The sequence below is a fragment of the Lepidothrix coronata genome, unplaced genomic scaffold, assembly GCF_001604755.1.
Source record: "Lepidothrix coronata isolate B3197 unplaced genomic scaffold, Lepidothrix_coronata-1.0 Scaffold198, whole genome shotgun sequence".
NCBI classification, from domain to species: Eukaryota; Metazoa; Chordata; class Aves; order Passeriformes; family Pipridae; genus Lepidothrix; species Lepidothrix coronata.
Genome location: NW_016690378.1, coordinates 723,248 through 750,602, shown reverse-complemented (window position 1 = coordinate 750,602; position 27,355 = coordinate 723,248). Strand labels below are relative to the sequence as shown.

At 46.4% G+C, this 27,355-nt stretch overlaps 1 protein-coding gene across 4 annotated transcripts; it reads left to right on the top strand.

The window, feature by feature from the left end:
* CDC42 (cell division cycle 42) lies at positions 1–26,158 on the top strand. 4 transcript variants are annotated; one of them, XM_017831983.1, is made up of 6 exons: positions 1–46; positions 11,891–12,032; positions 15,528–15,600; positions 18,637–18,746; positions 18,838–19,035; positions 24,762–26,158. In XM_017831983.1, the coding sequence occupies exons 2-6, from the start codon at positions 11,928–11,930 to the stop codon at positions 24,849–24,851; spliced, it is 576 nt and encodes a 191-aa protein (XP_017687472.1). In that variant the 5' UTR covers positions 1–46; positions 11,891–11,927; the 3' UTR covers positions 24,852–26,158. The 4 variants fall into 4 exon arrangements, with proteins under 4 accessions (XP_017687472.1, XP_017687474.1, XP_017687471.1 ...); XM_017831985.1 differs by lacking the exon at positions 24,762–26,158 and adding an exon at positions 23,260–24,413 and having other exon boundaries at positions 10–46; XM_017831982.1 differs by lacking the exon at positions 1–46 and adding an exon at positions 643–728.
* Positions 26,159–27,355: the final 1,197 nt, after the last annotated feature.

Here is a 27,355-nt window from a genome sequence, read left to right as displayed (position 1 = left end):
GAGGAGACCCCGCAGCGAGCTGCCAACGCCCGGCCGAGCGTCCGAGGTGAGAGGAGAGGGGGGGGGGACGGGACCGGGACGGGACCCCCGGCCGAGCACCGCGACCACCGCGCGGCCCCGATCCCCGCCTGCCACCCACTCAGCGACTCCCTGGCCCCGGACGGGGCGCCCGCCGTGCGCCGGAGCCGCCCTCTCAGGCCCCGCGGTGTGTGCGGGGCCTCCCCGGCAGCCGCCCTGCTGTGGGGCGGGCTCGTCCCCGGTGGGCGCTGCCGCTGCGGGGCCGGGGGTGCCGGGGCNGATCTCAGAGGTCTTTTCCAGCCTGGTTGATTCTGTGACTTTTTCCACGACTTTTAAGCCTTGCTCTTGTGCTCAGTGATCGGATTGGGTCATGACTAATGACCCAAAGTGGTGATGAGGTCACCACTTTCTAGGTCATATATATATATATATTTTTATATATATATATTTACACAGTATTTATGGAGAATTCGGTCAGAGAGCAGAAATGGTTTCCTGAGGAAGGTAATTCCCCTGGGAACCAAGCCCCTGGAATCTGTTCCCGCTCTCGGATCTTCCTCCGGCGGCGGCGGGCGCGGCCGGCAGGGGGCGCCGTGAGCCGGCCCCGCCCCGCCCCGCCCCGGCGCGCGCTGCGCGGTGACGTCACGCCCCTGCTGCCCGCGCCGAGGAGACCCCGCAGCGAGCTGCCAACGCCCGGCCGAGCGTCCGAGGTGAGAGGAGAGGGGGGGGGGACGGGACCGGGACGGGACCCCCGGCCGAGCACCGCGACCACCGCGCGGCCCCGATCCCCGCCTGCCACCCACTCAGCGACTCCCTGGCCCCGGACGGGGCGCCCGCCGTGCGCCGGAGCCGCCCTCTCAGGCCCCGCGGTGTGTGCGGGGCCTCCCCGGCAGCCGCCCTGCTGTGGGGCGGGCTCGTCCCCGGTGGGCGCTGCCGCTGCGGGGCCGGGGGTGCCGGGGCTGCCGCCGTCTCCCCTCCTCTCCTCTCCCCTCCCTTCCCCCGCTTGCTGGCGGCCGGACCCTTGGAGCGGCACAGGAAGTGCTGCCGCGGCCATGGCTGGGCCCAGCCCCGGCCCTGCCCCGGCCCGGCCTCGGTGCGGCCCCGGCTGTGGGAGAAGCCCCGAGGGGCTGCCGGCTGCGCTGGGGCGGTGCCGGAGGAGCCCTGAGCCGCGGCGGGGTGCGAGACGCTGAGCTCCAGCTGCGTGTGTGCTGCACACAGGCGGCCGAAGAGTCGGGAGGCGCTTCTGGGCATCTGCGAGGCTGTGGGTTATGTTATCCAGAACCATCCCGCAGCTCTCGGTACAGCGCCGGTGGTGCCACCGGGGCAGGAGCCAGCGCTGCTCGCTCCGACCAGCTTGGAGGGTTGCTGTTGACGCGCGTTTGCCATTCTCGGAAATCCTCACAAAAATGTATATATGCTGCAGCCGGACGTCACCTTATCTGTGCTCTAATCGCTGTTTTAGCGATCTGGACTTCAGTTGTGTTTTTACCTTCCAGCAGGCAGAACTTGCAGCTGGTGGCAGACACTTGTACGACCAGGTAGCTGTGAATATAACAGCCAGCACTGGAAACCTGTGCTTAACGAAGGACTGCAGAATGGCCAGGGTTCCTGGTGCCCTGCCTGTGTGGGTGCTGTGGCCAGAGGAGCAGGAACAGCTTTGCTCCCCTCTTGGCAGGCAAGCCCTGGCGAGGAGAAGGCCATGATAGATGGTAACTGGGTAGTCAGAAGTGGCTCGGTCTGGTCATCTGTGCTTCTCTCCCAGGGAAGGAGGTGCTGGCTGTCTGTGTTCAAAGTGTTAAAGTGTTAAGTTGCAGTGCCCCAAATGTCCATTTATTAATTAATTAATTTATTTATTTTTGAAGGCACTTAAAACCTGGATCAGGCTCCTTGTATTGCTCATAGGGATAACTCAGTAAGGCACTTAGAGCTGCACTTTTTCACTTAGCAAAAGGGTCTTGTGCAAAATCAACTTTAAGTAGAAAGCCTTTATATTTAGCTGACTGTATGTTGGGAAACTATTCTGCTTTGTAGACTCTTCTTGTTAGTGCAGGGTTCTGGCAAAGGCAGTATGGGCAGGTTTTGATTTTGAATTTGAGAGGGGTCTTAGACTCATACATAAGACTTCCATCAGTGTATTGCTGACTGTAGAAATAATTCTGTGTTTAAGCTGTTCACTTGTGTGCCTCAGTAACAACGAGGAAAAGGATTTTTAAAATCCTGGCAAGGAATAAAAAAATACCTACTGCAGTGCAAAAAAAAAAAAAAACCAAAAAACATGTTTGCAGTTTGGTAACATATCCTAGGCAGAAATTTTAATCACTGGATTTGCTTACTTTGAACTTGGTTATTCATGACCTGCAAGGGATGATCTGAATTCATTACACACCCTGCTTTGGGGTTGGTTGTTTGCCTCAAATTTGTGGCCAGGGCTGGGGAGTTTATGATGTTTTCACTGTTTGATAGAAAAGCTCTGGAAGCTCTAGAGTGTTAAGTACCTGAAATGGAAACTGTGGGTCTTCTGCTGTAAGAACAGTAAACAGAAATGGAGCCCCTGTGGAACTCCCAGGGATTTCCCTGATGAGAACGATGGTGGTGGTTTGAGCTTCTAGAGCAGGAGGCAGTCAAGAGGAATTGTAGGGGGGCATAGTTATTTTCTCACCCTTGAGGCTCTGTTCCTGAGGAAAGAATGACACTTTTTAGAAGATGAAGGTGTCAAATTGAATGAAAGTGAAATTGGTTTCTGGTACTCCAGGTACCAAGAAGCTCTTGTAGGTGAAAACACCCTATTCTTAGTGTCTTAATATATGACAAATAAAACAACTTATTGAGCAGATAAGCTTTTAGGCAGAGTTTTTAAAGAAATCTAAAGTGTCTTACACTCCTGCAGGCTGTCACCATTTAATTAAGTGGCTTCCTCTAAGCCCTACACTTCACACTTATTATTAACTTGTATGGTTTTACACTGTACAGGCTAAGGGTATCCATCAGGAAGGATTGCCACTAGGAATGGTAGGTGAAGAAAGCCCTTTCACCAGAGTTTTTCCAAGGGCTAAAGGAACCTGGCACAAGGTTTTCCCTCCTTGAGGATGTTTGGCTACCCCAACTAGGGTTCAGCTGCCTTTTGTAGCTGTTGGTGTCCATGTCAATGCCCAAGGTAAGTGACAGGAATGGCATTAAGACGGTGTATTCCCAGCTTCTGGGGGGGGATCCTTTGGATTGTTTTTGGGTAGTTTGTTTACCTGGCCCTGGGTGTGCAGAAAACTGAAAACAGTGAGTGCAAGAAGCAGAGTTTGTGGTGTTGTTGTTGCGTAATTAATCTTTGTAATCTAATCTTAGAGATCGAGAGAGCACTGTCCTAAAGAGTTGTAAAGCTTCAAAATACTGATTGGCCTGTTTTCAATAGAGCAGCTGTCCTTTCCTTGAGATGTGTTGACTTTTCTTCTGAACAAGTGACATTTTATAAAGAGAAAACAAAGAGTTTGTTTTGCAAAAAGCTTTTAAAAGCTGCTGTTCTATTTTAAGCTTTTGTGCTGCTAATTCACCCCGTTACTTTAGAATGTTGTGGTGTAATTCCTACCAAGAGAGTTGGACCGTGCATGGTGGACCCGTGCACTGTTCTCTTGTCTCATGGAAAACCAAACCAAAACCTTTCTAAATAAAGGAACACAAGGGGCTTCTCTGGGGCCTTTGCCTGGAGAGGGTGTGCAGGTAGCAGCTCATCCCTGTGAAGCTGTCCATGCCTGTGGTCAGACTGTGTGGGATCAGCCGTGTTTTCCAGCATAGACCAAATCTGGCAGGGGAAGGTGAAGGTTTTCACCAAGCTAAGGCGGTGTTAGAGCAAATCTTAAACTGCTGTGGGGTGGGGAGCTGCCCTGGGGCAGCCACAGGGTTTTGCTGTCACGTGTGGTGCCAGACTCCCAGCAGCAGCTGAGGCTGCCAGAATTGTTTTGCTTTTTGTAACAGGCTGGTTTGAACTGCTCAGCTCTTCTCCAGTTGAAGGTTGCTGTGCTGTGTTTCTGGCCAGTGACGAGTGTTCTGTTTCGGGGAAATAATGACAAAAAGGCTCCTGCAGCTTTGGATGCGACTCAGGGAGGCCTCTGCCACTCCGTGGGCTGTGTGCACCAGGCAGCTGTGGCTGGGGAACAGCTAAAGGCAGAGGGGCTGCTGTGGGGCCTGGATGTGACAGCAGCTGTGTGTTTGAGCAGTTCTCTTGAGTTCAGGGGTACTTCTGGGTTTAGTGCATGCAAAGTATTGCTAAGCTAAAGGCTTGGCTCCTCTGGGAAGCACCCTCTTCTTTCACGTCCTGGAGTGGGAGCTGTTACTACTTCTGAGCATTTTGTTTATTTGCTGACTGCTGAGGAGCTGCCAGTTGCCCAGCAGGCTCTTGGTCCTGCAGCCTCGGCCCTGCAGGGCTGGTTTTGGGCTGGTGAAGGGAGGTGGTTCCAGCTGCTCTGGTTCCTTCTGCTGGTCAGGTGAGTGCAGGGCAGCTCCCCTGCTGAAGTCCTGGTGTTAGTGAGCCTTCCAGCTACTTTGCTGGTTTTAAGAGGAAACTCCAGGATAGCTCAGTATCTGGAAAAAGTTATTTTTGCAGTGCTTTTTAGCAAAGCTTTATTTCTTTAAACGTCAGACAGCACTTTGGTACCCAGCCTGAGCTCTCCCCCCTCAACACAGCACATTCTCTGGACTCCTCCTGGCTGTGTGCATAGAGCACCTGCAGCTCTCCTGTTCCCTGAGCAGTGATTTGCAGGCAGGGGGCTTCCCATGGTGCAAAAACATGCCTCAAAATAGAGGAACTTCTACCACTGTTAAATGCAGTTGGCCATGGGAATGTGGAGAGAACCGTCAGGGCCATGTGGGCCTTGATTTGGTTTTGTGTCCAAACAGGAGTGTAGGTGCAGCTTGTATTTTTAAATATTATCAGTATGCAACTCAGCTAATGAAGATAGGGTTTTTTAAGTGGTAGTAAAATACTGGACAGAACTTTGTTACATGGTTGAGGAAAACGGCTTCCTTTAGAGTATGAAAAGTGAAGAGTAATGATGTAAGATAAAAATGCTTTTGACAGAGAAGACATTAATGTAAGCCCACACACTTCCCAGCACTTAATCTGGGGCAGGTTTTTCCAGTGCTGGGGGCTGCTTTTGACAGTGTAACCTTAACCAGAGTGATAATGGGGAAGTTGTCACTTTTGTGTTTTTTTCAGTGGAGTTGGTGATCAGGTGAAGGTGGTTGGTTGGAGCTGTGAAGTGGGATAGTGGGCAATGCCCCTGGTAAAGCAGGTGTAGGCACAGCTGGAACTGGTGTGGCAGAGCCTGCTGAGTCACACACACTCTGTCTGGCTGGTCAGCTTTCTGGTTTTGAATTTAGGACTGAAATGGGATGACATGGTTTTCCCCTTCTTTTTCTTGAAGTTGTTAAACTTGAAATGTGTGTTATGGTGCTGCTGGTGTCTTGGGCTCAGACTATTAAAATTCCCCTGCCCAACCACCCTCACTTCCTGTCTTGTATGTACCAGGTGGTTGAGAGGAGCCTTTGCAAAGATGTGCAAAGTATCTTACAGAATTAGAAAAAGAAAGTTGCATTAAGTACAGAAAATATCAGTTGGTCTCGAGCAGTGAGATCCAACTCAGCACATTCTATGATAGCTCTGTGGTAGCTCCATGATAGTTGCATTTTGAGAAGCAATCTCTTACTGTTTCTTTGGTAATTGATAGTCACTTGTCCAGAAATGGGAGCTTCAAAGCTGCAGAGGTGTTGGGATCTACAGGCTCTGTTGAGTGGCTCCAGGACCCCGGACACCTCCTTTATCTCCAGCAGGGATTCCCGTAATGATGGCAAACTTTGTGGCTTTCAAGCCAACAGGAGCCTGTGACCTAAATCAGGGCTGTCATGGTGTTGATCCAGCTCCATTGGTGATGGTGATCTTGTGGCTCTTCCCACTGCTTGTTTTTGTGGGCCTGCCCACAGATTTCCTGGGCTGGCATCCAACACCAGGTTGTGACTGTGGGACGGAGCCCACCAGTGTGCTCTGCTGCTGTGGGGGTCTTCAACCCTGAACTGAGACCCACCCACTGCAGATCCAGGTCCTTACCTGAATGCTTGTGTTTGTCTTGGCATGGCTTCTGCTGCAGCTGAGCTTTTGTGGCTGTCTCATAATTAGGCACACGTACAAACCCAACGGCAACACTGCTTTTTGGAGGCAGTTCTCCCTGTGAGGTACGAATTCTGAGACAGAATTTAAAGGACTGTGTCTGATCTGTTAGTGACAGTTAACAAAACCTCAAAGCAATGCTTAAATTAGGATATCCTTTTCAAGATCCTGAACTGACGGGGTACAAGATGGTTTCTCAGGTCTGTCCCTTCTCCTTGGACTTCACGATTTACGTTTTTCTGAGGGAGTGCAACTCTCGTGCTGGTTTGTAGTTCAACAGCCAGTTTAAGCTCTAAGTAACTAAAGACCCAGGCCTTAAGCTTGGCTTGGAACAAATTTGTTTGTTTATAGAGCTGATGTGCCTGCAGCAGCCTGAGCTGTGGGCAGGACAGGCAGGTGAGCTTGGGCACCAGGTTTAGAACCTAATATATTCTTTTACGTGTCATTTACCACTTTACTAGCATGGAAGTGGCAGATGTGTTTAGTTGTGGGGTGAGATCTCCATGAAGAAGATGATTTCTAGCAGGCTGGAAGATGGTTGCTGTACATGTGCAGAGGAGAGTTCTGGCAATGGTGATACTGCTCTCAAAAACAGTTTTGCTTTCTGTGCCAGTAGGTCTTTCTGGAATTCATCTCTTAATCAGAGAGTGGCTTCTGTTTGTGCTTTGCATCACAGGTTTGTGACAGTATTAGTGTACCAGGAAGTCCAGGGTTTTCTCCCTCCTGAGGTGGCAGCTGAGCTCGTGTGATCCCTTGGTTAGTGGTTTGGGATCTCTGCAGAGAACTAGGCAGCAGCCTTTGCCCTGTGCTGTTTGTCATACAGCTATGCAGTACATCTTCCATGTAATGCTGGTAGGTGTTTGCTGAGGAAAATTGGATTGCTGGGATTGTAGCAGCCGAGTACTTCTCCTTGCTGCCCCGATTGGAGAGATTTGTCACTTTGAAAAGCACAGAAAGATTAGTTTGTAGTAGGGCTGGAGGAGGTGGCAGAGGGCAAGGACCTTGAAATGGTGGGGCAAGGGTGCCTTGAAATGGATGTGATTAATCTGGGAACAAATTATCAAGTACAAACAAAGACTTTATTTAGAACTGTGTGGTTTTATAAGATAAGAAGTGAAAGTACTGTGGAAGGGCAAAAATGGTTACTACAGACCATGAGTAAAATCCTGTGACTGTTGTTCCTTTCACTGTGGACTCCCGAGTGCTTTGAGTTAGATGAATAAACTGTTCACTGTAAAATCACATTTTGGGGGGGGAGGGAAATAATCTTAGTTTTCAGAAATGGCTTTGTTTATTTTCTTGGAATGCGGAGCAGGTGCCCAAACAGGATCTGGAAGCTGTGATGGACTGGTTAGGGTTCAACTTCTGAGCTAGTGGTGTATCCTAAAGAGCGCCCTGAAAGGGTTCTTGGCCAGTGGTGCCTCGCAGGGAGCCGAGGGAGCGAAATGGCAGCGGTTTGAGTCCTGGCTGAAAGAGGAAGCGGCGGCGCTGCCGGGGCTCGGCAGGAAGCGAGCACAGGATGTGCACACAGACCTGACAGCGCAGTTTCCTCCGGCTGGGGGAACGAACACAGCCTGAAAACGGACTTGAGTACCTTTAGAACCAGAGAAATTGTGACAAGCTTGAAGGCTTGCGGTTTCTGCTTCGTGTTGCACCTACAGCAAGAGTGAAGGTGAGGTCATGCAGATTCTTGCTCTGGGTGTAGTAGGGAATGCTGGGGACAAAATCCCACCAAATTTCACTTAATTCTGCAGTCAGCAGTGCACACAGGTACTGGAACAGATTGCAGCTACTCTAAGTTACAGTTTGCAAACCCAAAGTGCTCCCATTCCACGTGCTTGCCTTTAGAATGGGAAAGTCAGGCTTGCATGGGAGGGGTCAGGTGTGTTTGGGACAGTATTTTGTGCAACTTGTGTTTAATCAGTGGGAACCTGCCAGAGGTACTGTGGATTTTTTCAGCCTTCTATGATAATTCAGTGTCTTGGTGCTTGCACAGGGCTGTGTGACCCAAGTGCATCACTGCAGAATTTCCTTTGCCCCAGGAAGGATTACTGACCTCCACAACGTCCTGCTGGAGACTTCAGTTCCCTCTTTGTTGCAACACTCATGTCTCTGTTAACACTTTTTGGGATTAGTCCTAAATGCAGATCAGCTGTCTCCCATAAAAGTGTAACTGAGTTTTAAAGCAAAATTCTGTAAAATGGCCTGTGAATTTGACAAAGTTTACATGGCTGTGTAATCCATGGTTTCCAGCATGTTACATCCCAGTTCTCTATGACATTGTTGAGTTTTGTGAAATCCTTGTTTCTGAACAGGTTAAAATCCAACAGATACTGGAAATATCATTAGTTAACATGTACTTTACTGAAGCACTGAAATTTTTGGTTACAATACAGAGAGGTTTGAGAAATTAATTCAGTGCTCCGTTTCTTTTTTTGCAATTTTTATTTATTTTTTTTTAAAGAACTCTTTTAGAACTTGTTGAACAGAACTAAGTCATATTGACCTGCATTACATTTCCAGTCTTTATCAGCTCTTCTCTCTGGGCTTGGCCAGATGGCTCACAGTTATATGGCTCTAAATCCACTCACTGCACTCAGACTGGGACTTCAGCACTTTTGAGTCTGTTTCAATTCCCTCAGATATTTAAAACTACTTAAAGTGTTCTCTAGTTCTGCTGAGTGTTGTATGTGCAGGCTTCCTTTTATTAGGTGACTTCAGGGGGAGAACAAACCCAAAGCCTCTATAACCTCTTTGTTTCTACCTCCCTTGGCGTTGCACTCTAGGGATGTTTTTCTCTGCTTAATCTCATTTTGGATTAAATTACTTTTAAACCACAAGTCAATAATGCATATATCTTTAAAGTTATTTCTATGGAAGAGTAAGTCCCAGGTGCACTGAAGCTCCCTAGAAACGAGCTTATTTTCAGCTGTGATCTATGGACTTCTTAGAAGTGCAAAACACGAAGTAATTCATCCAGCTAATCTAGAAAGCCTACTAATCCAAGGAAAATAATTATTCAACAACTCCACTTTCCCACTGCTAAGACTTTGGAGACCTATGCTCAAGACTCTAAAGCTGTTTAAAATTTATGCCATCATTTTTCAGTATTTAAAGATAAAGCTATATAACCATTAAAAACCAAGTTGAAGGGTGTGTGTGTGTGTGTGTTTGATTTGTTGATGTGCACCACGCCAGTGCTTCACTTCAGGAGCTCCGTGCCAGGCAGGGATAATGTGAGCTGTGGGCAAGGTGTGTGTGCAGCCAGTGCTGTGTCTTAGCCCCAGTCTCTGACGTGAGCCCTTCCCAGAGAACAGCAGCTTCTCTCCCAGACCTTGGCTGTGTCCAAGGACAGGGAAGAAGTGCAGGCTTCTGATGCTTTCTGAGATGCTTTTTGATACCGTGGCTTCATTCTGTTGCTTGCTTGGTGTTCTCTGGAGCAATGAGCTTTAAAGAGTAACACTAAACACTTGTTTTTCTTTTCACAAAGGCCTGTGTGTGACCTTTTCTGGTACAAGTGCATATACAAAATTTGGATTTATAGAGAATCATGGATTGGTTGTGCTGCAGTGAGCCCAGGGAGTGCTTCAGAACCTGGATTTTTCCTCTAGTGTGCTTTATGGGCTCTGGGCAGGTGTCTGAAGCAGATGTGTAATCTGCAAATTACAGGTAAACAAGGAAATGCAAATAATTGGGAAAGAGGGCAGAAAGAAGAGGGAGGTAGAGCAGCAAGGAAGGATTACAGGATGGAGGAGTTGTGGGCTGCCCAGAGGGAAGGGCAGGGTGGAAAGGGAGCTTCTCTGAAGGGGTGGATGTTCAGTGCTGTTACCTGACTTCATATTACTTGTATGTAAACAGTTGAGCTGATCTGAACACTGAAAATGCCTTTTGAAATGGAAATGATTGCTTTGTCCTTCTAAGTAAATATGTGTTTGCTTCAGTGCCGAATCTCAGAGCTTTTTGTTGTATTAATGAAGGGCCTATTGGTAGGTCTGTGAACCTGAGATCTGCATAAATCAACAGATTCTATTATTTTGATATTGAAATAGGGCACTAAGTAGAGGACTGGTGGCAATGCCTGATGCTTATACAAGTCAGTCATTGTCTCTGTGCTTGCTGAAAGAGGATACATAGATAAGGGTGGCAGTGAGTGCCCGATGTACCAGGTGCTGGCTGGTGGCCTGCTCTGAGAAAGAGTCATTGCTGCCATTTCCTAAAACTGCTTGTGGATCTGTCCAGGGCTTGTGGGAATGATGGTGACGAGTATTCCCCTACAGGTACCGTTTTTAGGAACTTTTGGGGATTTTTGTTTAAGGGAGATGGCTTTGTTGAAGTCTTTGAGCATCCCTGCAGCATCTGAAGAAGAGCTGGGGGTGGTATGTTTGTTTTGAGTCCATAGTGATTTCCTTTGCTTTGCAGGCATGACAATGTCATGTGCAGTATCAAGTCATATTAACACCTTGAGATTAGCTCCCTTGATTAGAGCATGGTGCTAATAATGCCAAGGTCATAGGGTTGGTCCCTGGTTGGGCTGTTCACTTGAAAGTTGGACTTGGCGATCCATGTGGGATTCCAACTCAGAGCATTTTGTCATTCTGTGATGTCACTGGCTCAAAAACCTGGAATCGATTTCTACTTCTTGCACACCACTGTAAGGAGTGAATTCACTAGGAAGTGTCCAAGTGCACAGTTCAGGAGGGATCGATTTGGGTTTTTTAGTGCACTTACCCAGACTTGAGAGCCACGGCAGCACCCTCAGAGGAGGGTGAATCTGCTGCTTTAAACACCCCCTTGGCCCCCATGAGGATTTTACAGAGACTTTGCAGCAAGTCTCTGTCACTGTAAATAAAAGTACTTCTGATAATACAGAAATGCTGAAAGTCAGGGGGAGCTTTGCCACTAATTTGTTGGGGTCAAAATTTCACACTTGTATGTGAAGAAATGGCCAGAAGCCTGGTATTCTTCTAATTAAAGTTACATATTAATGAAGGGCAACTGTATTGACACTGGAGGGAGCCAGCTAATGTTTGGATGGAGGTATTGATGGCACATGTCGATTTAGTTCATGTGCTGAAGTCTCTGCTGGGATAGTGTTGGAGCAGTTGGGTGCATCAGGATTTCGTGATGTCTGGAGAGTAATTCCCTTGGGATCTGGGTGCCCTGCTGAGCTCTCATTGCTGTTAGCACTTCAAAGTGGGGATAAAGGGATATGTTAAGTAGCAGCTTTAACCAAAAGGTTGTAAAACTGTGCTTAGGCCTTAAAGCTGAGGGAAGGAGAAATTAATCATGTTTATTTCTGTCTGTACTTGTTTATTTTTATCCATAAACTAGTTTCGAAGCACATGTTGCTGTGCTTCCTGCTGAGCTGCTCTCCAGAGGGAGCTCTCTGGGAGGCAGGTGTGTTCCTGAGCAGAGTTTGCACTTCCAGCTTTCAGAATATCTGAGGCTGGATGCTTCCATGCATGAAAAGCAGAATCTGGAAAAGCCTCAAGACCGGTTTTGCCCATTTCTAGGTAACTAGGCAAAATTTTTTTCATTTATGAACATGAGCAGCTTCCTGTTGTGTGTGTGATGGAGAGAAAGGATCTAAAAGCTCATTTAAAAATGTCTTGTTTTCATATCCCAGATGTGCTGTTAGTGGTTTGGGCTCCTTGATGACGGCTCTCTAGTGAGTGTGGGAAACCTCTAAATATATGTATCTCTTTTTTTTTTTTCTTCCAGGTTCTCTTTGGAGTTGATATTCCAGTAGATTTCAGCTATGCAGACGATCAAGTGTGTAGTCGTGGGTGATGGTGCTGTTGGTAAAACCTGTCTCTTAATTTCTTATACAACAAATAAATTCCCATCGGAATATGTCCCAACGGTAAGTGTGAGAAGGGTTCTTTGGTCGTGGTGGGGCAGGGCAGCAGGAATTCCCTTCTGAACTAACCTTTATGGTGTGCATGCCCTGGTCCCTGTTCTTCCAGCCTGCTTTCCTCTTGGACACTGACTGATACAGCAGGGAAAAGTGACAGTCAGTCCCATGCTGCTGCCTTCCAGAGCACCTAGCAGTGCTGGGGGCCTTTCCTGTGTCTGCTCAGTTCTTGCTGCTTGACTGCTCTGCACCATCTGCCTTCTCTTTGGGGGTTGATCCTGTGGGTGAGTTTAGCAGTGCAAACAGCTGCAGGTCAGGAGTGCCTGGTCTCCAGCTTGTGCTCTCAGCTCCTGCTGCATCTTTGTTTTTAGGGAAAGGAGTTTCATGTTGCTAAAATAGCCAGTGACTGCAGTTAACATTTTCTGAGGCTCCTTTTTGCTTTGCAAAGATCCGGAAGTGTGGTGAACTATGGAGTGTGACTTCAGCTAAGCATGAGGAATGTGTTTGGATTTAGACTGTGCAGTCCCATCCATCTGTACTTCCAAACCTTTGCAAGCTTTGTGTGTAGTCCTTGACTATTTTTAAGTAACCTTTTGGGTTTCACAGGCTCAGTTTTCTGAAATACTGATTCCCTTGACTTATCTAAAGATCAAGTTGGGAGGAGTTTCGCTGCCTGTGAGGCATATGCACAATCTCTCTGTTAGAAAAGTGCTTTTCTCCTTAGTCATATGCAAGATCAGTGCACTGCCACTGAGCTGGGTCAGCTTTCAGTGAGGTTGCTGCAGGAGACTTGGACAGCTGGATGCTATTTTATTAGCTTTCTCTAATTTCTCTCATTATGGGCCTGAAAGGTCCATCCCACGTGGTGGTATGAAAAATTCATCACTAAAAATCCTTCTCACTCAACTAAAACTGCAACATAAGGCAACTCAAAAGACCAGATAACTCATCTGAAAGACCAGATATCTCCTTTGAGATGCCAAGATAACGGTCTGAAAGCTCTTCTGGAATAGTTCTTTACAAAACTGTCCTCTCCTTGCGAAAAAGAGGTTGAAGTGGATGTCATTGCCTCTTTTTGTAAGCTATCCAAGTCTTTCAACTTGTGAAATACGAGGTTTGTCTTGTGTAGGACAGGCTCCCACAGAACAAAAATGTTTGTCTTTAGCTGTAGATCAGGAGGTAAAGATGAAAGGACTCTCAAACCTCAGGGTAATAAGGCTGGATGCAGTGGCCACTGTTGGGAACATGCTGGTTGTGCTGTGAGTGCAGAGATCAGTCTCTCTCGTGGGCTCTGTTATGGACTGGTGAAGTGGCATTTGAAACGTGTTTTTTGTCATTGTCAAGTCTTTGAGTGGCATCAAGTATCCTGCTGTGATGCTTCTAGGGCAGCCACATCCTGTGCTGAACCTGTGGGAGGCTGCTTGTCCTGTTTAAGCTATTCTTTATGGTCAAGACAAAATGCAGGCGGTCAGTGAGTTCAGCAGTGAGTGTTTCTATACTTATCCCTTCAGGGAAATGACCCTCTATTATGTTGAAAAACGTTATAATCTTAAAACGTGTGTTTTGAAGGCTTGGGAGTTTGTGTGCTGCCCTGCAGGAGGTAGTACTGGCTGTAAATCTCTGCTGACAAGGAATATGAGAAAACCTCCTCAAAAGTGAGTTGCCAGTAAGGTGTGTTCGAGGTGTCCTGAGGATTCTTTATAGTGCTTTTTAAATCTGCCCCATTTTTCTGGAATAATATTTACCCCCGAACTTCATGGCTCGAGGAACTTGCTGTTCTGGAGATACCAGAGGCCTGTTCCTAATTCTGTGAATGGCCTGGAGGTGTATTTCAGACACTGGGAACTGATATGTAACCTCTGATATTCCAGCTAATGTTTCCAGTGGTAAATGGACAGAGAAATAGATACTGCTGTGCTTTTGCAGCAGTGTGGCCAAAGCATGGATAGTGAACACATCAGTTCAGACCAGCAGATTGGTTCTGTTCACTTGACTCTGTGTTTTGCAACCCTTTCTCTCTGTGGCAGATATTTCCCAGTGGGAAAGCCTGCAAGTGTTCCCTGGAGCTGGACACTTTCTTGGCTGTTCAGTGAGGCAAACCCGGTGCAGCGTGTGAAGGGTTGGGCTGTGGGTGATGGGGATGAGTGGTGAATTCTCTTGCAGTGCTTTAAAATCTTGAATGCTAAGCCAAAGTAGTGTGAGAGGTGGATTTCTGCTTCTGGCTGATGTTCTGTGGATATGCAGTGGCCATAGTTGCTTTCTCAGTCACTGTGATTTGTGAGAAGCTGGAAAAATTAGGGTAGTGTCAGGTCTTGCTTTAACCAGGGCAGTCAAGTGGGAAGGAGACATGTGAACTCTGGGAAGTTGAGCTTTGAAGTGCTGTCTCACTGCTCTTACCTCAGTTTTTGGTGTTTTTTTTCAAGGACCTAAACTTTTGCTATAGCCCTGTTAATAGATGCATGTGACTGCTTATTTTCCACGTCCCTCCCTTCTCACTTCCATGAAAAGCTTTTGAGGTGGCTGCTGGCCTCTCTCGTGTTGGGGGTGTATTTCAGCTGTGGGAGCTGCTCAGGCTGCAGTTCTGTGTGGAGGCAGAACTTGCCCATGCTCATTTGGAGGAGTCCCTGTGCAGTGATGTGCAGGGGCAGATGGTGGGGTTTGGTTTTTCTGCAGTGGGAAAGATCTTTTGCCAAAGGTGGTTTCTGCAGTACTGTCTGTCGTGGTTCTGAAGATAACATGGTTATTGGAAGTAAGGGTACTGACCTCAGACAGTGCACTGCTGAGCGGGTGGGTGTTGGAGGTGAGTGTTTGGGTAGGCCCTGGTGCTCTGTTGTGTTGTAAACAAGTTACTGGGTGGTGCCGGCTTTGATCTGTGCAGCAGCTCTGCCCTGGGGGACAGCACTGTTGTGCCAGGTGCTGTGCAGAGACAGCAGGACTTTGTCTCTGGAGCCAGACTCTCCGTTTGGATTGGGAGTGAATTTGACACAGGCTGATTTTTTGACCAATCCTTCAGAGACTGAGGATAAATCCCTGTTGAAAAGATGGACTTTATGATGTTCAGAGGGGATTTCCTGCAGAGGATTGGGGTGCTGTGAGATGCAGCCCCATTGCTGTGACCCTTGAAGGGCAGGGCTGACACTCCTTGTTCTGTCCTTGTGGGGCTGTGATTACTGTGTCACACCAAGGGTGAAGGTGGGGATTTCTGTGGCAGTGTGGGAAACCTCTTTGTGCTAACAGGTAAGCACTGCTGTAGGTGTTTTGCTCAGTGGTTTTTACCATGGGTACCTCGTGTGCCTTTGCTTTAGTACCTCATGGAAGCAGCTGGAGTATCCCTGTTCCAAATGGAATTGTTCTGTTACTGGCCTTAGTGGTCACAGCACTGTAAGCCTGATGGTTCTCTTGTCCTGTGCAGGTATCTCTTGTGCTCTGACAAAGTGAGTGGGATGATAGTTTGAGAGATGGCTTATTCACATCCTCTTAAATGTGTATTTCTTTTCTTGCCAGGTTTTTGATAACTATGCTGTAACAGTGATGATTGGAGGAGAGCCTTACACCCTGGGCCTCTTTGATACTGCAGGTGAGAAAACGAGTGCTTGTGTCATTGTACCTGCCCGAGATTTACCTGAGGTGATGTGCAACGTGAAGACATACAGTTGGTTTTTTGGTTTTGTTGAGGTTTTTTTTAATGGAAGGGGAAAAATCTCTCTTGATTCTTCATTCCCGACCTTTTGAGAGTTGCTAAAGTGAGTTTATTAAAAAAGAACCAAAAACGCAACAACAAAAAACTCAAAAGCAAAATAAGAAAACCTTCCACTTCTTTTAGAGCTGTTTTATTTTGTGATACCAGATGACAACTTTCAGACTGTTACCTCTTATCTAGGTGATACGTGAAAGATAAAGGTTTCCGTGTTTTTAAATGAAATTAAAAAGGAGAAATTTGTGTTGAATAAAATGTGGATTGTATGTGGGTTTTGTTTAGTAAATAGCCAATTTTTTAACCAAATGTCAAGACAGAATTACTAACATTAGAATGTCTTAAATGTGCGTATGTTTCTGCATCCTTAACATGGATGAAATCAGGGTGTGGATTTCCCAAGCCCTCTCACTATGTGCTTTTTAGAATTAAAAATCTGCTGGCCTCTTGTTTAAGCTGTGTTTCAGTTTCTGGCTGGAGAAACATGCAGTGATTAAACAGCTACATACTGCTTTGAGTGTGTGAAAAGTTAGCAAGAAAGGGTAGAAACTGGTTCAGTTGCAGGGTACCCAGTCCCCACCACATAGTGATACCAAAGTGGTGTGGCAGCAACTGGTGTTGCAAACTCTTCTTCAGAAGAGTCCTTCTGGGGACCTTAGTTCATAAGCTGTCACCTAAAATTGTCCTGATAGAATTTACTCTGTTTCCAGCTGTGTTCTTAAATGCATTGTTAGTGTCTAATTTGATTAAGGAAACAGTCTTAGGTTTCCAGTTAAACCCTGTAGCTGTTAAGGAAGCTTTCCTGTCCCACCATCCGGGAGCCACTGTGGCAGTCACACTCCAGCACCTGAGCTGGGACCCTGCAGGGACTCTACCCCTTTGCAGCAGCAGCTCCAGTGACCTGATGGGGCCTCGCTTGACTCCCTACACACCCCACACTCACACAGTCAGACAGGGTTTCCTTACTCAGGTTCCCCATAGATGTCTCAGAAGTCCAGATCTTTAAAGTAATTTAATCATGGTGCAAAACGAAAGTAACAGCTCAAGCTAGTGCCTCTGAGGAGGGACCCTGAACAAAGCAAACCCTGGGCTTTTATATCCCTTACAGCCTGTGTGCAAAAGTCTGGGGTCTCCCAGCTGAGTCCTTGGCTCCTGCTGTGTCTCTGAATGTCTGGTCACCTGTCTGCTTCACTTAGCTCTTTGTGTTCTCCTCCCAAAATGTGACCTGTGTCCCTATTATTGCAGGCTCCCCTAGTTCATGGATAAAGAGTTAGGTGGAGAAGGTGGAGAAGAGAGGTTCCTTCCTGACACGTGCTATAGGGGCCTGCAGCATTGTGTGGTCCCTGTGTTGGGTCCTTCCCTGCCTGTTTTCCTGTGAGGGTTCAGACCTCTGAGAAGTGGGATGTGTGTGTAGATATGCACATTCACATACTATCAACATGAGTAGTGACCCAGCTAGTAATTCTGACAAGTTACCAAGGGACTTTAGTGCACTTGTGAATGTAAGGGCTTTCCCTTTCAGAGCTGGACTGCTGAGGGGAAGCATTTGTTCTTAATGGCTGCTTGCTCTTTGCTAAATAGTAGCCAGCACAAGTGACAGAATTCAACAGCAGATGAAACCCTCAAATAAAAAGCTGTCAAATAAAAAAATAACTTTCTTGAGCTTGTGCTTGGAAGACAAAGCTTTTGGGAGTAGTCTGTTAATTGCAACAAGATATTTGAGATTTAGAGTAGATGCTAGGAAGAAATTCTTCCCTGTGAGGATAGTGAGGCCCTGGCACAGAGAAGCTGTGGCTGCCCCATCCCTGGAATTGTTCAAGGCTGGGTTGGATGGAGCTTGGAGCAACCTGGGATAGTTAAAGGTGTCCTTGCCCTTGGCAGGGGGTTATGAGATGAGCTTCAAGGTCCTTTCCATCCCAAAGCATTCTGTGACAATGATTCTGGTCAGTGCTTACCCCTCTGTGTCCAGCCAGGCATGGTAGCTGTAACAGGCTCTCTACATCTCCATCTTCAAACTGTAGAGCTTCCTCCACTGAGGTGTCCCAGGTGTTACATTGGCTCCTTCAGGATCTTGGAAGTGTTTGTCCTGTATGATGAGCGAGAGAGCATCAGCTGGAACCTGAGACATTTTAAACAAGTGTTTTGGATTTGGTTGCCAAAAAGTGCAGCAGCTTCAGTGCCAGATTTGCTTTCTAAAAACAGATTGCTGCTGAATTGGGCAGGAGGAGGTTTAAGAAAGAGCTTGGGGAGAGCGAGGCTGGTGAGTCAGTGCTAATGGTGCCCTGCAGGGACTGCCTGCCCTCTAAGGACTCCAAGGGAAGAGCATGGCTTCCTCCAAAACACAGCCTGTGCAGGGACTTTGGTGAGATTTTAGAGGAATACTGCTGGGTGGCCTGATCAGAGTCATGTGTACCAGCAGCATTCTCTGCCTGCTGCCTGGGGACACTTCACAGCATAAGTAATAACATTTTCGTGAATAAAACTGTTTGGGGTTTTTTTTCCCCCTCCTTCAAACAGCAGGTTTTTTTGCAGGGTAATGAAATTTGATGGCATAATCCTTGTATGGAATGGACTAGGTGCAGAGGACCTCATCTATAACCCGATCCATGTTCTGCAACTTTTCTTCATAATTGAGGAAAGTGTTATGCAGTCTGAGGGTGTTTGATCTAAAAATGTATTGGAGACTTCCCACCTCGCCTGTGACTTTCAGCAGCTCACTGTTACATAGCAACTGAATGAATTCTGGATTTGAAAACTGGCATCTCCAAATGTTTGGGTTCAGGGTATGCTTGGTTCTTTGCTTAAGAGTTAGGATTAGTCATAGGAATGTTGTTATGCTGGAACATGCATTCTAACCTGCTGTAAAGGGCAGTATTTTACTGTCTGTATCTAATGCTGTGTTAATTTTCTCCTCTGTAGGTCAGGAAGACTATGATAGATTACGACCCCTCAGCTATCCACAGACAGATGTATTTCTGGTCTGTTTTTCAGTGGTGTCTCCTTCTTCATTTGAAAATGTGAAAGAAAAGGTCGGTTGAACTTTGCCTGAAAAAGCTGCCGAAGTGTCAGGTGGTTGTCACGGGTGGTTAATAACAAATGCTGTGTCTTCCCTGTCTTTAGTGGGTACCTGAAATTACTCACCACTGTCCAAAGACTCCTTTCCTGCTTGTTGGGACCCAGATTGATCTAAGAGATGACCCCTCCACAATTGAGAAACTTGCCAAGAACAAGCAGAAGCCCATAACCCCAGAGACGGCTGAGAAGCTGGCCCGGGACCTGAAGGCCGTCAAATACGTGGAATGCTCTGCGCTTACGCAGGTGAGGGCTGGGCTTTGACCATTTTTGCTTGCTTTTTTCTTTTTTCAGTTCCAGGGAAAAACATCTCCACGTGGACGTGAAAGGGTATAAGTTCTGTTTCTGCTGTTGACGCTGTAGCTTTCTCTTTGTCTCCTTGTTCTAAGGCACAGGGAGTTGGCAGTGGTACAAAGACAATCAGCCTGTGAGGATTAGGCCTAGTGTAGAGGAGTGATGGAGGAGAATGTGCTTGCTGTGTTTGCTTCTGTCTGGAGAAGAATAACTATTGAAAGCTTAGAAGGTGCGTTACAGACAATAATTGGGTTAGGGCACAGTGTGCAGCTCACCACTGAAGAGAGCAGGCAAAGGAAAAAAAAAACCTCTCAGAAAAGTTAATTCTGGTACCTGTAAGACTGAAAGCCTTCGTGGTCTAGAGCTGCTTTGTCTTCCTATGCAGCTGGTGGTGAGCTGTTTCCTGTGCCCACCTTCAGATGGAAGTTCTGTTGAAACAGAAAAGAAAAATGAAATAGTTCTTAAGACATAAAAATGAAGTGTGAACTAACTTGTGAACGCGAGTCTAAAGGCAACTAAAATAGCTGATTTGAGGCCAGGAAACCTGATTATCCTTTCCCTTTAAATTAGGAATGCTAGAGTAGGAGCCATTTTCTGGCTAGTTGGCCTTTTGCCTTGACTTTGGATGCCCTGGGAACTGAATCTGGTGTGCCTGCACTTGGAGAATTGACTGCCACTCTTTAACAACTTCCTTAATGCTACTCTGTAAAGAATTTGTCACTGCCTGATGTGCACAGAGCCAGGGGTGCACAGTGTCAAGCCCCTCACTCCAGTGATGCTGTGCATTCATTTCCTTGAGCACAAAACATTATTGCAGAACTTGTCAAAGCCTGAAGTTTTATTTATCTTGCCCCTTTTGCCCAGATTGCATGTTGGCTCTTCCATTTGGGATCCAGAGGCTTTTTTTTTTTTTGTAACAAAGCTTTGCCTGAGTGTTTGCTGCAAATGAAGCAGCTGTGCTGGAGTTGTGCAGGACAGTGGCACTGGAGGTGGTGTGGCAAGGCATGCTGTGGTTCATCCTGGGAATCCCTGATCTAAAGGTGGTTTTGGCTGTGCTTCCTTACCACCCACAGGCAAGCTGAGGGTTATTTGTGCTTGAGCTGTAGTTCTCTTAGATCTGTTCAGCCCCAAAATACTGTTTTAGATGGTGTCTGACACATCCTGAATGCTGCTGTTAACTAGGCTGTAGAAGCTGATAGTTGGATAAATACCTGCCAGGGCCATTGTCCTGTATTCCTCACTGAGACCCTTTCCCCTGTAGCTTTAGACTTGCCTTGTATAGTCTGCTCAAATTGCACAGAAACACTTAGAATTACCAGAGCAAGAGCTGATATGCTAAAAAAATGTCAGTGTTTATCCATTTTTTCTGTTTCCAGATAGACTAATCTGTCTCTGTTGCAGTGAAATGCCTTATGCACTTGGAAGCTCAGCCTGAATTTCTTCCAGAGCACTAATGCTTGTATACCCATTGATGGTTTTAGGAGTCAGGAGTGACCTGGGAGGAGGGTTCAGAAGCTTTCTCACCTGGAGGACTAGTTGGTTTGCATCTGCTCCATTTTTCTTCCTTTTTTTTGTGGTTGACTCCCCTCACAAAACACCTTTTCCTGGGCTCTGTCAGCAGTATCTGGCAAACAGCAGCGTAGCTGATCTGTGAAGGTGGCGTGGAGCTCCTGCACTGGCAGTTTGCTGAACACAGAAGCCAGCTGCTTTCCTGGCCAGGAGGATTGTTTTCCTCCCTGCAAGGCAATGCAATAGTAGCTGGTTTCAGCTGAAGTGAGACTCAGCTGGATATTTAGTCTCTCTTTACCTTGGCTGCTGTCTGCATGGTTCACCTCAGCAGTCCAGGGTGGTTTTTTCCTTCCCAACTAATTTACAAATGACTGACACCACAGTAGCAAGTGATCACAGAATCATGGAGCTAGCACGTTTTTGTACCAGGTCAGTCATGAGAGGCTGAGTTTGTGAGTCTTTTCTGTACAGACAGAATATCTTGTCTCTGAGTTTGCACGTGTGCTGTACTGGGGAGCTGGTTTTATCCCCCTTTCCTCAGGTTGTGGAACCTCTTTTTGTGATGAAGGCATTTTCAGTGTCCTCTCCAACCTTTCTCTACCAAATAGTGCCCAGTGCCACTGTGAGGAGTGGATAATAAGGCTTTGCTGTTAGGAAAGGGTGACTGACAAACAGATTGCAACTGCAGTGATTGTTGCTTCTGTTATGCTGAAGAGTTAAATGTCTGAGTGGACTTTCTAAAGCCCAGTGCTAGTATACCTAACACCAGGGAGTGCTGAATTCAGTTCTTTTTCCCCCCTGGGTGCTGGGTTGACAGTTTTGACACAACTTTATAAAGTGCCTTAAGCTGCCTATGAATGGAGGGAGTAAAGGAAGCCTGATCTCAGCTTGTTCCCAGTGCAGCACAGGAGCCATGACTTTAACTGGAGTATTGTGTGCCTGTGGTATTGAGCACAGTTCCCTTCGTGTTGTTACTCTTGGTCATCCAGGCTTTTAACTCTGGTCCTATTTTCACAACGGTTTTGTTCCTATCTCTTTTTCCTCCTCTTCATGTTTTTCCTGGGTCCTTCAAAACAAATCCCAAATTCTGGGCTCCTGAACAAATTTCTCCCGTGCAGTAGGAAAATAGAAGTCCCTGAGTAGGAGAATTAAGGAAGGTTGTTTTCTTGATTCTTGCCTTGCCTGGGTTCTTAATCTGTCTAACAGTGCAGTATTGAGTTTATGCTACAGCCTTATTCTTGCAGAGAAAGGAAATCTAATTAGTACACAGACTTCAGAGGCGTTATTTATCTGAAGTCTTTAGCTCTTTTGTCAGCCTGGGTTGCAACTCATTTTAAAAAAAGAAAAAGTTGCTGGGGAGGCTGTACAGGATGTACACTGTAGTTTCCTTAAACAAGATTATACATACAAGTATAATCTTGTATGTAATGTGATGGCCTTAAATGCTTCCAGATGGAACTGCCTCAGAGCTCTCCTGTATATGTGCTTCAGTAAAACAAGATTAAAGTCTTTCTAAAAGGGATATATCCAGTATAACCTGCGAGGGAGAAACCAGTTACATCTGAATGATCTTAAAGAGAAGAAAGTCTAAATTTTGCACAGACTGCAGTTGTTTACAGGATTTAATTGAAGCTTTTCTGTTTGCCTTTGGCTGTCATAAGGCAGTTCTCCTGAATTTATGAAGGTTGCACTCACGACAGTAGATTTAGGCGAGTCCAGTTAGCCTAAACTGAGCCAGGTGTTACCTGTGGCCTGGTGTGTAACTTGGCAGGGCTGGGTGGGAGCGGTAACACCCTGCAGAGTTCCTGTTGTGCTTGCAGCAAACGCATGCTCCGTGCTCCAGTGTCACCCCTGCAGAGCCCTGCAGCTCTGGCACTGCTTGGCTGCTGGTGGGTCCCAGCTGTTCCAGCTGTAATGCTGTTTTCTGTCTTCCCGTGGTTATAACTCGCTTTGGAAACTAAACTGAATAACTGAAATGCATTGTTTCCACGCTGGCTCCCGGTGCCAGAGTAGCACTGGTAAGGTATTGCATCACTTCTAAAGGCTGGGAGTTACTGACTGCCAGTGATGATGGCTTACCAGGGAGGTCCTGCTTCCATCCCGGGTTGTGTGTTCCCAGCCATCTCCAGACCTTCAGTTATTCAGGGGCTGAATTCACAAAGCAGGAGTTGTTTGGAGCCTTTGCTCTGGACCAGCTGCCACTGGGGGAGTTGGGAGCAGTAGTCCGTGCATCCCAGGTGCTCACTTATCCACAGTGGGTGATTACAAAAGGTTTAGCTGATCTTTTGGGTCCCTGTGGTGGGGCAAGCTGCTCTCCACTCTATTTACTCCCCTGTAAACTCCCTCAGTGTACGTACAGCAGTGGAGTGGAAACTACCACCCGTTGTGTGGCTCCCACCCCCATGTTGTTGCTGTGTTTGTGCCTCTGCCCTTCTGAGTGTTTTGTCTGACCTTGTCTGTCAAATGTTCTGTCTGTCTCTGTCATTGACTTATGGGTCATCTAAATGAGATTTCGTCCTGGGATCTACTTTGTTTTTTTACAAAGTAAATCTGTTTACTGCCTCTGTGAATTCAGCCTGCTCTATCCTGAATGCTCTTTGTATCTGCTTGTTTTTCTCTAATCCTCTAACCTGGCTGCTGTTTTTTCTCCTCCCCTCTGTCTTGTAGAGAGGTCTGAAGAATGTGTTTGATGAGGCTATCCTAGCTGCCCTCGAGCCTCCGGAAACTCAGCCCAAAAGGAAGTGCTGTATATTCTAAACTTTCTTCTTCCCCTCTTGCTGCTGCTTCCTCTGTCCCACTACTGTAGAAACGTGGTTAAAAATGAATCAAACCACCTTGATTGAAAGCTGTTGTGCCTGCTTACCATCTTAGAGCAACCTCTGTATTAGCCCTTGGACTGAAAAACAGTACTTGAGATCTTTAGTAAAAACGTTGTGACTGTGGAACACGAACTGGACTCGCTTAACTCCCTGCTGCTTGGGTTGCCAGATGTCACTAGCTTTATAATTCAGGCTGTTGGGGGAAAGGATTTGGTTACATTGTTGTTTAAAGAAAGATCAAAAGAATAAGAGATGATGTTTGATCTTCCTGAATCCAACTGGAAGAAAACAATGCGTGTGTTTTCAATTTCTACTTGTGAACTTGTAAACTGTATTTGCATGACAAAAGTACCTGAACCGGTGATCTGCAAGTGATGCTGTAACGTGAAGGGTTTTCTGGTTCTCCTGTGTGCAGTGAGATGTTTTTCTGTTGCTGTTGCTTTGGCTGTCTGTGCTATAGTGGAGTATTTGTCAGTCCTTGGGGGGAAGGAAATATCAATGTACTTGCGACTGCTTTATGAACTGTTAAAATTCTTGCTTTCACTAACATGGTAGAGCTCTTCATTTCAATAATAGATCCTTAAAGCCTGTTACTGTAAGATGTAAAGCTGCTGCTTACTATCGTGCTTCTGATTTTTATTGTTTTAAGGAGAAAACATCAATTGTAGCTTGTCTTTAAATTTTGAAATTAAAAATTGCAGTTGTTTGTATAAATGACTGATGAAGCTTTATTCGAGTTGCATCTCCTGGCTCCAGTTTAATCCTTAATGCAGTGTATGGTACCTCTGTGTACTCCTCCCAGCTCAACCTCTCTGCTACCATGGCAGCTTCTGGGCTCTGCCTGGCTGCTTCTAACCCTGGGATGTTTAGGGCTGGATGCCCAACGAGAGCGTGTACTGGACCAGGTTATCATTGCATGCTTGCCTTGTCTCTCCTCCCCTGACACACGGCTCGGGTGTCTGCTGTGCCAGGCGTGCTCCAGGTAGAGCTCTTCCATCTGAATGCAGCACTTTCTGCTTTGTCATTAGCATGTCAAATGTGTGAGTAGCCAGTTAATCATAAAAAATTGCCTTAAGGAAATGACTTTGGTGCGTGTGTTTTGCTTCATGTGAAGTACACTGCTCTGCTCTGGGAGGATTTGTGTTCCTGCTCCCCAAATGAGGTGCCGTGCTCGGGAGCTGCCGGGCACAGCAAACGCGGCTCGGGTGGAGCCTCTGAGAGCTGGGGATGGCAAAACCCTCCATCTGTCTGTAGAGGGGTGTGGCTGCCACTTGGCTTTCTGGGGGTTTGGTTTTGTGTGAAGACTCAAAAATGAGACTGCCCCTTTTCTCTCTCTTTGCCCCTTTTCAGAAAGGCCTAAAGAATGTATTTGACGAAGCGATATTGGCTGCCCTGGAGCCCCCGGAGCCGAAGAAGACTCGCAGGTGTGTGCTGCTATGAACGTCCCTCCACTGCCCCTTCTGCAAAGCTGGTGTTTGATGTCACATTAAAAGCAATGTTTAAATCAAACTAAAGATACAAATTCTAAAATTTGTTTTTTGCAATAATGACAAATGCCCTGCACTCCCATCTCCCCCACACAATCCCTGTGTGAGATGAGAATGTTAGTGTTTATTCCCCAGTGCCCCCTCAATTCAGTTAAACTAGTTAATTTTGAGTAACTATGTATTATCAGAAAACACTGATCAGTACTAGTTTTTTATTTTGTTTATTGTTTCTAATTTTTTTTTTGTTTGTTTAACATCAAGGCATACTCAATGACTTTTTCTGTAACAGACTAATTTTAGGCTGTTTTACTGAAGCCTTGCCCCTTAAGCCAGTCTGGCAAGACTTAGTTCTGGTTTCAATACCTTGTAGGGCTGTTCTGCAGTCAGTCAGCAGCCTGGGTGTGAGCAGACTTTAGTCAGGAAAGCAAAATGTCCCAAGCTGGTGCTTCTCTAAGAAGGAGTGCAGAAAATGCATCTCCTCTGAAGTTGCCTTGTATCTTTTTCCGCTGGCTTTTTACTGTGCAGGTCATAAATTTCTACCCCATCCTCTAAATTATGAAGCCTTAGGAATAGGAGAACCATTTTCTCTGGATGCACCATCAGACTTGAAACTAACTTGCCAGTGTCTCACTTAATCTTTGCCATCATAAGCTTTTGGCTCGTGATGAAGAAATAACTGCACCTTTGGAAGCATGCCTAGCTCGATCAGCCAGCTTTTAACAAATCCATCTTCTGCCAATCCTTAATTGTTAGAGAAATGCTTAACCATGATCTGCACATACACTGCTGCTTGGACACCCTGAGGGGGGCCCAGGGTCTGCAGCCATGGGCTTTGGAGCTGGCTCTGATGGTGCATCTCTTGCTGGATGGCTTGGCATCCTTCAGGGAGGGGTTGGAAAGACAGACCTGTGTCAGTGGGAAGGAACTGCAGGGAGGGGCTTCTGGTGTTCAGTGTGGCACCATACCGGGACCAGTTAATGGAGCCCCTTCTCCTGCAACCTGAACCTGTAAGATGGACTCCAGCCCCTGAGGGTCATGTGCAGGGTCTGTATGCAGACCAACTGCAGCGTCGTAACGATTTTACCAAATATGTGTTTTGGCCTGCAAATTCAAAGTTTTTTAAGACTTAGTGAATCTTCTCCATCTTCCAAAATTCCAATTTCTCGTAGACTCATTAGTGTTGAACCAATGCTTTTTCATGTCTAAGTTCTTTGTATATGCATTCTTTTCAGATGTATTAAACATAAAGTATCTTCACAAGCCTGCCTGAGGGTAGTTATTTCCTTTACCTTTCTCTTCTGAGTGTGAAGGACTTGTAAATAATGGCTTTTATCCCCTGTGAGCCCCACTCTCCTTCTTGTGAACTGGCTTGGGTCTTTCCTTAATGTTTAATCTTGCTTCTGGCCTCAGTCCTGTCAAGATTGCTCTAATCTTTGATGTAACATCTTTGCTGTCAGGTCTGGTTCTGAAGAGAGGGCTGGATAGCTCTTAGTGAAAGGAATACTCAGTGTGCATGCTCCCAAAATAGTAAAAGTTGGCTTTTGGGCCTTACTGGGCTCCTGCATCTCTTCTGTTAAGAAGTTCCCTGTTGTTCCCTGCTCATGGGCAGATAGCAAAAACCTTGAAGGAACAAATGACATCATACCTACCCCGAAACCTAAAGGGCTTTGTTACACCTTTTTGTTAACGCTCCAAAGGAACAGTGAAATGTTACACTGTTGATAAATAACTTGTATTAGTTATTAAAAGACGTTCCAAAGAGCCTCATTAAAGGTCACTTTTATTTTAAGAAGCTGATTTGAGGGTGCTGTAATCCCAAAGCTTAGTGTAAAATGTGTGGTAGTGATTAGTGCTGCTGTTTTAACTTTGCAGTTCAGTTTTTAGTTGCTGTTTTCTGTGGGGAGGCTTGGCTGGAGCCCTGGGGCTCCTGATGAAGGTTCTGCTGGTACTTGTTGGTGACAGTTTTGGTGGCTTGTCTGTGTACTTACAGCAGGCTGTAACAGGCTTCTGCACCTTCTAACAGCTAATCCAGTGAGTTGAAATATGGAAATCGAGGACTATCAGCTAAATAGGGAAGTAGTTAATGTGGAGAAAAGTCCTGCCTCTTGTAGGGGACATACTTGCATCTGAAATCCAAGCTATGAGGCTGGACTCCAAGGTTGATTACTGCTGGGAAGAGTGTTCCAGGGAAGCAACTGCTTTCCTGAATCAGGAGATAACTTTAAGCACAACTTTTGCTCAGTCCCTCCCTTGCTGAATTAGTTAATATGTGGAAGTTTCCCACTGTGAAACTGTGGGAAATTGCTGGTTCAGCAAATGCTGCTATTTCAGTAGCTTCTGGTGCAGGCACGGACTCTGCATGGTGCTGTAACTCAGACTGGTGCTAAGATTGTACTGAACTGGTGGCTGTTTTTTCTTTCCAAGCTTTCCTGTGCTGTGCCATCAGGAACATGTTGG

Excerpts from the sequence above, each read along its gene's own strand:
- CDC42 (XM_017831983.1), top strand. The coding sequence starts at position 11,928 with ATGCAGACGATCAAGTGTGTAGTCGTGGGTGATGGTGCTGTTGGTAAA. Across the intron at positions 15,601-18,636 it reads GGGCCTCTTTGATACTGCAG|GTCAGGAAGACTATGATAGA; the intron begins GTGAGAAAACGA and ends TCTCCTCTGTAG. Across the intron at positions 19,036-24,761 it reads AATGCTCTGCGCTTACGCAG|AAAGGCCTAAAGAATGTATT; the intron begins GTGAGGGCTGGG and ends GCCCCTTTTCAG.